The sequence below is a fragment of the Electrona antarctica genome (assembly GCF_951216825.1).
Source record: "Electrona antarctica genome assembly, chromosome: 4".
Lineage (NCBI taxonomy): Eukaryota > Metazoa > Chordata > Actinopteri > Myctophiformes > Myctophidae > Electrona > Electrona antarctica.
Window position 1 is genome coordinate 4172821 of NC_136809.1, and position 12747 is coordinate 4185567.

General features: G+C 45.8%; 1 protein-coding gene across 1 annotated transcript in view; it reads right to left on the reverse strand.

The window, feature by feature from the left end:
• Positions 1-11228: 11228 nt before the first annotated feature.
• The window catches only part of LOC306922490 (myosin-11-like), a gene marked incomplete at its 3' end in the record, with an annotated part of 37825 nt that continues 36306 nt past the window's right edge, over positions 11229-12747 (reverse strand). The window contains exon 4 of the mRNA XM_079500132.1: positions 11229-11260. Coding sequence (XP_079356258.1) covers positions 11229-11260 — 32 coding nt within the window. The remainder of the gene's footprint in view (positions 11261-12747) is intronic.

The window sequence follows — 12747 nt, forward strand, 5'->3', positions numbered from 1 at the left end:
CTCCCTGCCCCCTAGGGTAGGTACCCTCACATGTTCTCCCCGTGTCCCCTAGGGTAGGTACCCTCACATGTTCTCCCCGTGTCCCTTAGGGTAGGTACCCTCACATGTTCTCCCCGTGTCCCCTAGGGTAGGTACCCTCACATGTTCTCCCTGCCCCCTAGGGTAGGTACCCTCACATGTTCTCCCTGTGTACCCTAAGGTAGGTACCCTCACATGTTCTCCCCGTGTCCCTTAGGGTAGGTACCCTCACATGTTCTCCCCGTGTCCCCTAGGTAGGTACCCTCACATGTTCTCCCCATGTCCCTTAGGGTAGGTACCCTCACATGTTATCCCCGTGTCCCCTAGGGTAGGTACCCTCACATGTTCTCCCCGTGTCCCTTAGGGTAGGTACCCTCACATGTTCTCCCTGTGTCCCCTAGGGTAGGTACCCTCACATGTTCTCCCCGTGTCCCCTAGGGTAGGTACCCTCACATGTTCTCCCCGTGTCCCCTAGGGTAGGTACCCTCACATGTTCTCCCTGCCCCCTAGGGTAGGTACCCTCACATGTTCTCCCTGTGTCCCCTAGGGTAGGTACCCTCACATGTTCTCCCCGTGTCCCTTAGGGTAGGTACCCTCACATGTTCTCCCCGTGTCCCCTAGGGTATAGGTACCCTCATATGTTCTCCCTGCCCCCTAGGGTAGGTACCCTCACATGTTCTCCCCGTGTCCCCTAGGGTAAGTACCCTCACATGTTCTCCCTGTGTCCCCTAGGGTAGGTACCCTCACATGTTCTCCCCGTGTCCCCTAGGGTAGGTACCCTCACATGTTCTCCCCGTGTCCCCTAGGGTATAGGTACCCTATTATGTTCTCCCTGCCCCCTAGGGTAGGTACCCTCACATGTTCTCCCCGTGTCCCCTAGGGAAGGTACCCTCACATGTTCTCCCTGTGTCCCCTAGGGTAGGTACCCTCACATGTTCTCCCCGTGTCCCCTAGGGTAGGTACCCTCACATGTTCTCCCCGTGTCCCCTAAGGTAGGTACCCTCACATGTTCTCCCCGTGTCCCTTAGGGTAGGTACCCTCACATGTTCTCCCTGTGTCCCCTAGGGTAGGTACCCTCACATGTTCTCCCCGTGTCCCATAGGGTAGGTACCCTCACATGTTCTCCCTGCCCCCTAGGGTAGGTACCCTCACATGTTCTCCCCGTGTCCCCTAGGGTAGGTACCCTCACATGTTCTCCCCGTGTCCCTTAGGGTAGGTACCCTCACATGTTCTCCCCGTGTCCCCTAGGGTAGGTACCCTCACATGTTCTCCCTGCCCCCTAGGGTAGGTACCCTCACATGTTCTCCCTGTGTACCCTAAGGTAGGTACCCTCACATGTTCTCCCCGTGTCCCTTAGGGTAGGTACCCTCACATGTTCTCCCTGTGTCCCCTAGGTAGGTACCCTCACATGTTCTCCCCGTGTCCCTTAGGGTAGGTACCCTCACATGTTCTCCCCGTGTCCCCTAGGGTAGGTACCCTCACATGTTCTCCCCGTGTCCCCTAGGGTAGGTACCCTCACATGTTCTCCCCGTGTCCCCTAGGGTAGGTACCCTCACATGTTCTCCCCGTGTCCCTTAGGGTAGGTACCCTCACATGTTCTCCCCGTGTCCCTTAGAGTAGGTACCCTCACAAAAACATGCAGTAATCCTGGTCTCTAAACTGCCTCCCCCTGGCCAGCCGGGGCGCCTGATGGAGGGGAAAGGAACTGATTGGAATAACGTGTTCCTTCACCATCAACTACCAGTAAACGCAGGACGAAAGAAAATACCATGTCCAACTTCTCCAAACATTCTCTTAAAAATAATTATTTAGTGAGTTGAGGAAATGGTCTGATGCGATCAGAGAATATGTGCTCCATCCTGACACTAATGATTTGAGAAGAGACTGAGTCTTAAGAAGATTGTAAGGAGGAGCATTTCCTTTCATTTCCATCACTCGCTGGACCATTGGATGCTTCATTCACAGGCTAGCTATGTCAGTGTTGTTTTTGTCGACTAAAACTAAGACGAACAATGTTCGTCGACTTCCTTTTTTCACTGACGAAAACTAAATGGAAACTAAATTTAGCTATGATGACTAAAACTAAGACTAAATATACTGACAATTTCGTCAACAGATAAAAACTAGACTAAAATGTTAGGAAGGGACTAGTGGACAAGAGATCCAGTATAAGTCATTTTACACTTGGTTGCATGCTGAAAATAGCAGATCTACAAGCTTGTAAAGGCAGATCTACGAGCTTGTAGGTCGGCTATTTTCAGCTAGTGTAGAAACAGTCATTACGACGGCATCAAGGCACGTCAAAATACATTTTAGTCGACTAAATCAACTGTAGATTTAGTCGACTAAAATCCTATAATATTTAGTCGACTAAAACTAGACTAACAACAAAAAATGTGCTGCCAAAAACAACACTGCAGCTATATGGTGGTGCTGCTGTTTCCCAGGAACCCAGTTTAATAGCTCTATGTGAATGATACATAGCCCATGTACAAGCTCTATGTGAATATAGCTCTATGTGAATGATACATAGCCCATGTACAAGCTCTATGTGAATATAGCTCTATGTGAATGATACATAGCCCATGTACAAGCTTACAACGCATGTGACATTGTAGAAAAGGACCCAAAGTTATAGATGTAAGCACTCAATCATATGCATCATTTCGTTGGCTTTCTGATATTGTACTTATAGAGGTCTGACTGATTGCCAAGCTAAAGTATCCAAGTGCCCTTTATTCTGAGAGAGCACAGGGGTCAAAGTCCTGTGAGTTTCTGTGAAACGAGGAGCCACAGACATCCTCGGAGACATTCCTAAGGTGACGTCATACAGAGGATGATCAGTCATTTAAAACGTTCGTTCAGGTTGTTTGAGCTCCAAACTACAGTGTGTTGTGTGTTTGAGCCTGCTCCAAACTACAGTGTGTTGTGTGTTTGAGCCTGCTCCAAACTACAGTGTGTTGTGTGTTTGAGCCTGCTCCAAACTACAGTGTGTTGTGTGTTTGAGCCTGCTCCAAACTACAGTGTGTTGTGTGTTTGAGCCTGCTCCAAACTACAGTGTGTTGTGTGTTTGAGCCTGCTCCAAACTACAGTGTGTTGTGCTGCTCCAAACTACAGTGTGTTGTGCTGCTCCAAACTACAGTGTGTTGTGTGTTTGAGCCTGCTCCAAACTACAGTGTGTTGTGTGTTTGAGCCTGCTCCAAACTACAGTGTGTTGTGCTGCTCCAAACTACAGTGTGTTGTGCTGCTCCAAACTACAGTGTGTTGTGCTGCTCCAAACTACAGTGTGTTGTGTGTTTGAGCCTGCTCCAAACTACAGTGTGTTGTGTGTTTGAGCCTGCTCCAAACTACAGTGTGTTGTGTGTTTGAGCCTGCTCCAAACTACAGTGTGTTGTGTGTTTGAGCCTGCTCCAAACTACAGTGTGTTGTGCTGCTCCAAACTACAGTGTGTTGTGCTGCTCCAAACTACAGTGTGTTGTGCTGCTCCAAACTACAGTGTGTTGTGTGTTTGAGCCTGCTCCAAACTACAGTGTGTTGTGTGTTTGAGCCTGCTCCAAACTACAGTGTGTTGTGTGTTTGAGCCTGCTCCAAACTACAGTGTGTTGTGCTGCTCCAAACTACAGTGTGTTGTGCTGCTCCAAACTACAGTGTGTTGTGTGTTTGAGCCTGCTCCAAACTACAGTGTGTTGTGCTGCTCCAAACTACAGTGTGTTGTGTGTTTGAGCCTGCTCCAAACTACAGTGTGTTGTGCTGCTCCAAACTACAGTGTGTTGTGCTGCTCCAAACTACAGTGTGTTGTGCTGCTCCAAACTACAGTGTGTTGTGTGTTTGAGCCTGCTCCAAACTACAGTGTGTTGTGTGTTTGAGCCTGCTCCAAACTACAGTGTGTTGTGTGTTTGAGCCTGCTCCAAACTACAGTGTGTTGTGTGTTTGAGCCTGCTCCAAACTACAGTGTGTTGTGCTGCTCCAAACTACAGTGTGTTGTGCTGCTCCAAACTACAGTGTGTTGTGCTGCTCCAAACTACAGTGTGTTGTGCTGCTCCAAACTACAGTGTGTTGTGCTGCTCCAAACTACAGTGTGTTGTGTGTTTGAGCCTGCTCCAAACTACAGTGTGTTGTGTGTTTGAGCCTGCTCCAAACTACAGTGTGTTGTGTGTTTGAGCCTGCTCCAAACTACAGTGTGTTGTGTGTTTGAGCCTGCTCCAAACTACAGTGTGTTGTGTGTTTGAGCCTGCTCCAAACTACAGTGTGTTGTGTGTTTGAGCCTGCTCCAAACTACAGTGTGTTGTGCTGCTCCAAACTACAGTGTGTTGTGTGCGTCAATGACCATAAAACCACACGCACACATGCACGCACGCACGCACGCACGCACGTGACTGCAAAGGAGAACGAACTGTAAAAGGAGAGAAAAGCCATCATCAAGCCTCTCTCTGTCCTCTTCTTTAAAGGTATATTCAGTGATTTCACTTAATTCAAACATCACTTATTTTTTTGTTTTGTTGTGATAATCCTCCTTACTATAGAGTGTGCTGACCATATAAGGAGTTCCTCCCTGTCCCCAGTTTACCCCTGGAGTTAAAAAACCTTAGGTTCCGTTTTTGGCTAGGTGGCCCAGCCTTCATCCAATCAGGATAGAGAGGGGCCTTCCACGAATCATGATCGAGCGGGGGCGGGCCTTGGTGTGCGTGCTGTTGGCCTGTTGCGTGCCCCCCCCACCCACTGTAGTGCGTGCATGTGCACATCTTGTTACCGGGGCGGACCGGGGGGTTTTCCAAATAACTGCATGCTTCTTTAATATTATGGAAATAAGGGACTTCATTACAGACATGTTGTGAGCTTGTAGAACAGCTATTTTATGACATGTTAAAAAAGTTGTGCCTAATACACTGACACCACGCTAGACAGGAACGCCCAAAAACGTCACATCCGGGGTAAGAATTTACCCCGGAATTTTCTATGGCTGCCAATGCAACTTGGTCCAATCCTTAATCACATACGGACAAACATCTATGCCGATGCTATCTAACTTGCGGAGGTAGCGTGCCTTGTCCACGGGCAACAGATCTTTCAACGTATGGCATTGCAAATACGTTTGATAATCGCTACTCTGCTCAATATTGTTTTGAAAATGCCGCAAATTGCATTGCAGTGAACGAGCGAAAATCACAACTTCCCAAGTTTGTGGGCGGAGTCACAGTTTGTTTCTGTTTACGCGCCGTGGTGTCAGTGTATAGTCCTAGTAGTATTATGTCCAAAATACCATGGGGTTAATCTGCTTAACAGCTGGGAACACAGGACACACATCAAGTTGAATGCATTGCAATTACAGTATTCCTATCCCTCTATTTATTTATTTGAATAGCTGTGTCCTAAATAGTTTGTGTTAACAACAGGCCAGCTGTCCTTGACTAAGTCCCAGCTAAGTCCTGCCCTATGCGGGAGCTAACTATCTCCGTAGACAACGCCCTGGTAAAGTCTGTCCCGACAGCCAGGAACCTTGGTGTTGTCCTGGACAGTCAGCTCTCGTTCAAAACACACATCACAGCTGTCACTAGATCCTGTAGGTTTACACTCTACAACATACGACGAATTAGACCGTTCCTCACCCAGGAGTCAGCCCAGCTCCTAATCCAGACAACAGTCTTGTCAAAACTTGACTATTGTAACTCCCTCCTTACTGGCCTACCGGCATGTGCACTTAAGCCCCTCCAACTGATCCAAAATGCCGCAGCCCGCTTGGTCTTCAACCAGCCAAAATTCTCACACGTCACCCCCCTTCTCCGCTCCCTCCATTGGCTCCCGGTCGCTGCCCGCACAGAATACAAAACTCTGATGCTGGCATTCAAAGCAACCAAAGGCATGGCCCCCCCATATCTCACAAGTATGATCGTACCCTACAAACCCTCCCGCGCACTCAGATCAGCCAACGCAGGGAAGCTGGAGGTACCTTCACTAAAAACGCCGGGACAACGCTCCACACGTCCCAAACTCTTCTCCCTTCTGGCTCCAAAACTATGGAATGCACTTCCCATCACAGTCAGAACTGCAGCCTCACTCCCAATCTTCCGCCGTAGTCTGAAAACCCACCTCTTCAGACTCCACCATGGCCCGTAGCACTTGCCCTAGCCTAGCCCCTTAGATAGCACATTATGTAGACTTAGATAGTATTTTAAACAGACTTATAGCTTGTTACGTAGACAGCTCTAGAATTGCACTTTATGTAGTCATAGCACTTTATAGTACACATGTATAATATATTATATAGTATAGTATGTATAGTTTACATAGATACTCCACTGTTACGTTCTTAGTCTACGCATGATTCATGATAACTACTTTGTATATATGTGATGTATGCCATGCTTTTGTTATTGCTTAATGTAAGTCGCTCTGGATTAAGAGCGTCTGCTAAATGCCTAAATTGTAAATTGTAAATTGTAAATTATGGCAAACCATGGGCTTTGGTGGAGTAATGCACCAACTGTATGCATGCAGTACATATACAGAAAACTATATCACATGCTAATGGTTAGTAGAAGTTATATATTTAACCCATTTAGACCTGGGAACGATTCTACAAATGTCTTCTAAATCCTGACAGTTTTTTGAAAAAAAACTATATGTCAGTGGTGCTCAACCTTTTTCATGTCAAGGACCCCCAGAATTATATGTAATTGGCCGCCGACCCCCATCTGAAAACATGTTGTTCCAGGGACCCCCCCAGAAGCAAAGATTTTAGTTAAGAACGTTCGCTCTGAAAGAATATATATTCAAAGATTTGCGCCACATTTTCACGATTTTTCAAAAATAGCAGACCTACAAGCTCGTAGCGCGGCACTCGGTGCCGCGCTACGAGCTTGTAGATCTGCTATTTTTCAATAGCTTAAGTATAACATAATGCTTAAAACACCAAAAGGGGTTCCCGCCCAGAATGGGTTTAATGTGACAATATTCTCAATATTATAATAATTATGATATTATATAATCAGTCTGCGTACGCATACACAACCCCAGTCACTCACTCTGGGGCGCAGTGGAGCATGAAAGGCTATTTATGATTATGAATGGTGACTTGATTTATTTTTTAATTAAATGTCTCAGGCAAGTCTTCGGGCTATATTAATGCCAGATAAAGAAAGGGACATTTCTCACTGGAACTCCTATCCCCAAGTTGGAACTGAACTTCCTATCCCCAAGTTGGAACTGAACTTCCTATCCCCAAGTTGGAACTGAACTCCTATCCCCAAGTTGGAACTGAACTTCCTATCCCCAAGTTGGAACTGAACTCCTATCCCCAAGTTGGAACTGAACTTCCTATCCCCAAGTTGGAACTGAACTCCTATCCCCAAGTTGGAACTGAACTCCTATCCCCAAGTTGGAACTGAACTTCCTATCCCCAAGTTGGAACTGAACTCCTATCCCCAAGTTGGAACTGAACTTCCTATCCCCAAGTTGGAACTGAACTCCTATCCCCAAGTTGGAACTGAACTTCCTATCCCCAAGTTGGAACTGAACTTCTATCCCCAAGTTGGAACTGAACTCCTATCCCCAAGTTGGAACTGAACGTCCTATCCCCAAGTTGGAACTGAACTCCTATCCCCAAGTTGAAACTGAACTCCTATCCCCAAGTTGGAACTGAACTCCTATCCCCAAGTTGGAACTGAACTCCTATCCCCAAGTTGGAACTGAACGTCCTATCCCCAAGTTGGAACTGAACTCCTATCCCCAAGTTGGAACTGAACTTCCTATCCCCAAGTTGGAACTGAACTCCTATCCCCAAGTTGGAACTGAACTTCCTATCCCCAAGTTGGAACTGAACTCCTATCCCCAAGTTGGAACTGAACTCCTATCCCCAAGTTGGAACTGAACGTCCTATCCCCAAGTTGGAACTGAACTCCTATCCCCAAGTTGGAACTGAACGTCCTATCCCCAAGTTGGAACTGAACTCCTATCCCCAAGTTGGAACTGAACTCCTATCCCCAAGTTGGAACTGAACTTCCTATCCCCAAGTTGGAACTGAACTTCCTATCCCCAAGTTGGAACTGAACTCCTATCCCCAAGTTGGAACTGAACTCCTATCCCCAAGTTGGAACTGAACTTCCTATCCCCAAGTTGGAACTGAACTCCTATCCCCAAGTTGGAACTGAACTTCCTATCCCCAAGTTGGAACTGAACTTCCTATCCCCAAGTTGGAACTGAACGTCCTATCCCCAAGTTGGAACTGAACTCCTATCCCCAAGTTGGAACTTAACTCCTATCCCCAAGTTGGAACTTAACTCCTATCCCCAAGTTGGAACTGAACTCCTATACCCAAGTTGGAACTTAACTCCTATCCCCAAGTTGGAACTTAACTCCTATCCCCAAGTTGGAACTTAACTCCTATCCCCAAGTTGGAACTTAACTCCTATCCCCAAGTTGGAACTTAACTCCTATCCCCAAGTTGGAACTGAACTCCTATACCCAAGTTGGAACTTAACTCCTATCCCCAAGTTGGAACTGAACTTCCTATCCCCAAGTTGGAACTGAACTCCTATCCCCAAGTTGGAACTGAACTTCCTATCCCCAAGTTGGAACTGAACTCCTATCCCCAAGTTGGAACTGAACTCCTATCCCCAAGTTGGAACTGAACTCCTATCCCCAAGTTGGAACTTAACTCCTATCCCCAAGTTGGAACTGAACTCCTATCCCCAAGTTGGAACTGAACTCCTATCCCCAAGTTGGAACTTAACTCCTATCCCCAAGTTGGAACTGAACTCCTATACCCAAGTTGGAACTTAACTCCTATCCCCAAGTTGGAACTGAACTCCTATCCCCAAGTTGGAACTGAACTTCCTATCCCCAAGTTGGAACTTAACTCCTATCCCCAAGTTGGAACTGAACTTCTATCCCCAAGTTGGAACTGAACTCCTATCCCCAAGTTGGAACTGAACTTCTATCCCCAAGTTGGAACTTAACTCCTATCCCCAAGTTGGAACTGAACTCCTATCCCCAAGTTGGAACTGAACTTCCTATCCCCAAGTTGGAACTGAACTTCCTATCCCCAAGTTGGAACTGAACTCCTATCCCCAAGTTGGAACTGAACTCCTATCCCCAAGTTGGAACTGAACTCCTATCCCCAAGTTGGAACTGAACTTCCTATCCCCAAGTTGGAACTGAACTTCCTATCCCCAAGTTGGAACTGAACTTCCTATCCCCAAGTTGGAACTGAACTCCTATCCCCAAGTTGGAACTGAACTTCCTATCCCCAAGTTGGAACTGAACTTCCTATCCCCAAGTTGGAACTGAACTTCCTATCCCCAAGTTGGAACTGAACTCCTATCCCCAAGTTGGAACTGAACTTCCTATCCCCAAGTTGGAACTGAACTTCCTATCCCCAAGTTGGAACTGAACTTCCTATCCCCAAGTTGGAACTGAACTCCTATCCCCAAGTTGGAACTGAACTCCTATCCCCAAGTTGGAACTGAACTCCTATACCCAAGTTGGAACTGAACTCCTATCCCCAAGTTGGAACTGAACTTCCTATCCCCAAGTTGGAACTGAACTCCTATCCCCAAGTTGGAACTGAACTCCTATCCCCAAGTTGGAACTTAACTCCTATCCCCAAGTTGGAACTGAACTCCTATCCCCAAGTTGAAACTGAACTCCTATCCCCAAGTTGGAACTGAACTCCTATCCCCAAGTTGGAACTGAACTCCTATCCCCAAGTTGGAACTGAACTCCTATCCCCAAGTTGGAACTGAACTCCTATCCCCAAGTTGGAACTGAACTCCTATCCCCAAGTTGGAACTGAACTCCTATCCCCAAGTTGGAACTGAACTCCTATCCCCAAGTTGGAACTGAACTCCTATCCCCAAGTTGGAACTGAACTCCTATCCCCAAGTTGGAACTGAACTTCCTATCCCCAAGTTGGAACTGAACTCCTATCCCCAAGTTGGAACTCTCCATAATAACTTTTCAAAGAAGTAAACAAACAAAGAAGGAGCATTTTGGGGGAAGCTAATCTTGTTGAATCATCAGGACACACAGGGTCCACTTCCTGTCCTGTTGGGTCTGTGAGGAGAGCGAGTCTAACCCTAACATGATGCAGTCCACTGGGACCCCCATTTGAAGAGATATGCCAGGGACCCCCATAAGAGAAGATGTATTTACGACTCTAGCAGTGATTCTCAACCCGTTTAATTTCAAGGACCCCCGTGGTTTGACATGAATTAGGCTACGGACCCCCCATTTAATGGTATTTATTTTTTCCACCACTGGCCACAGAGAGGCTTCCAACTAAATACAAACATTTTTAAGCATTATGTTATACTTTAGCTATTGAAAAATAGCAGATCTACAAGCTCATAGTGCGGCACAGAGTGCCAAGCTACGAGCTTGTAGATCTGCCATTTTTGAAAAATCATGAAAATGTGGCGCACATCTTTGAATATATATATTCTTTCAGAGTGAACGTTTTGCTTCTGGGAGGGGTCCCTGGAACAACAGATTTTCAGATGGGGGTCCACGGCCAAATACAGATAATACTGGGGGTCCTTGACTTGAAAAAGGTTGAGAACCACTGACATAGAAACATTTAGGAAAACTGTTAGGATTTAGAAGCAATTCTAATTAATTAATCTTTTTTAATTGGCCTCAGGGCAAATTGGGTTAAAACATTACGAAGCAAAACGTCCTGCCGACGTATTAAGACATTACGAAGCGTAGTAAAGGACGCAGCTGCAATAACAGTGACAAAACAAGGCCAAAAGGTTCCTGGTTAAGTTACTACGCAGGTTGGCTGGTGGCGAAGAAACCAGTTGATGTGAGATTAGAGGTTCCTGGTTAAGTTACTACGCAGGTTGGCTGGTGGCGAAGAAACCAGTTGATGTGAGATTAGAGGTTCCTGGTTAAGTTACTACGCAGGTTGGCTGGTGGCGGAGAGAGAGAGAGACCAGTTGATGTGAGATTAGAGACGCAGGTTGTCTGGTGGCGGAGAGAGAGAGAGACCAGTTGATGTGAGATTAGAGAGATGTCTCGTTTGCTCCGCTCTGTTTACGTTTAACATTATGTAACAGCTTTTCAGCGATGGGATGTTTAGGGGAAAAAAACATGGAGGAAATGTGATGTTTAGGAAAAACACGGAGGAGAAGTCAACAGAGGAACAGAGAGGTGAAGTCAACAGAGGAACAGAGAGGTGAAGTCAACAGAGAAACATACGGTGGATTTTTCACTTACGTGCAGAGAATGGACTGGTCCTCACGGTCTGTAGAAACAAAAATATAGGGTTTATACAATGTTCGTGCAGCTCATAAAATATAAGCAACAAACATCAAACAGTCCTGTATAATGTTAATGCTATACTGCCATTTCATATGGAACAACACAACATTTTAAAGCAAAACACTGTAGTTCAGTCAGATAACTCACAAATGTATTATCTAATGAGAATACAAGTGTGGATATTAAATTTCATCTTGGCGTTCGGCTCTGCTACATTTTTCTCCCTGCTCGGCACAATTAGACAACCATTATTATTACACATTAAGAGCAGGGAGATGGATATACAATAACAACCCCCTCATGGGGAACAGAAATATAGCAGAGCCCAACGGTTCAAATGGTACATTTGTACACTCTCAGAGTTAAAGGGGTCCTTGCAGATAAAACACTCGAGAACCACTAGTGTGACCAAATTTGGCTGAGGGACTGCCATTGGATTTTTTTGAATTTTTGTTTTTTCATGTCATATGAAAGCAGGGAATTATAACATCAAATTGATATATTGGTTGTTCAGTTTGACCCACCAGGTTTTGGAGATATGGCTTATAGAGTAATGTCTTGCAGAGAAACAGCAAGTTGAGAAAACGGGCTTGAAAGGTTCACTTCTGTGGTCTCTAACATTACACCTAGCTACATGTTTAAGCATTTATTTCATATTTACATGTCGATTTCAGCTCTCACTTATTTCAGACATGCTCTAGTATGTGAAGAGTCCGCCTGTGCTATTAACTCATTTTGAAAAAATAAATTGTTCTCCTCTAGTGAAAAGCTGGAATTTGCACGATGGCAGGCTCTCAGTCAAATCTGGTCACTAATGGATTGACTCCTAATGTGCGATAGTATCGTAAGTAAATCAGTGTCGTACATATTCTGAAAAGAATCTGGAGACTGGAGATCAGTTCAGTTCAGTAATTGGGTCTTATAAACATTATAATTTGCCACAGACAAGGACAGCATTTCCACTGACACATTCTTGTCAGTGTACGCCACGGACAATCGGACACATTGCAAGGATCAAAAACACCTTGACAGACAACACCTATGAAATGAAGCTCCCAAGATGCTAAGCGATGAGTCATCATCATAACACGGTTCCCTGAAATAGAAGGTTGTACTCCTTGGAGAATGTTCTGTGTCCATGTATGGCTATTTTCTACTGTAACGGTATCTCTTCAAATACAACAGGCCACCCTGCAGGTCAGGGTGAGTACTGTTGAAGGAGAGAGAGACCATTTAAGCGCATTATTAGATCAATTATCACGGATTTCTGGGCTTGGCTTAGTAGTCTAAACATGACCCGTTTAGAGGGGCTACACTTTAGGAATGTGTGTGTGTGTGTGTGTGTGTGTGTGTGTGTGTGTGTGTGTGTGTGTGTGTGTGTGTGTGTGTGTGTGTGTGTGTGTGTGTGTGTGTGTGTGTGTGTGTGTGTGTGTGTGTGTGTGAGATAGGAAATAGGGTGAAGGTTAGTGT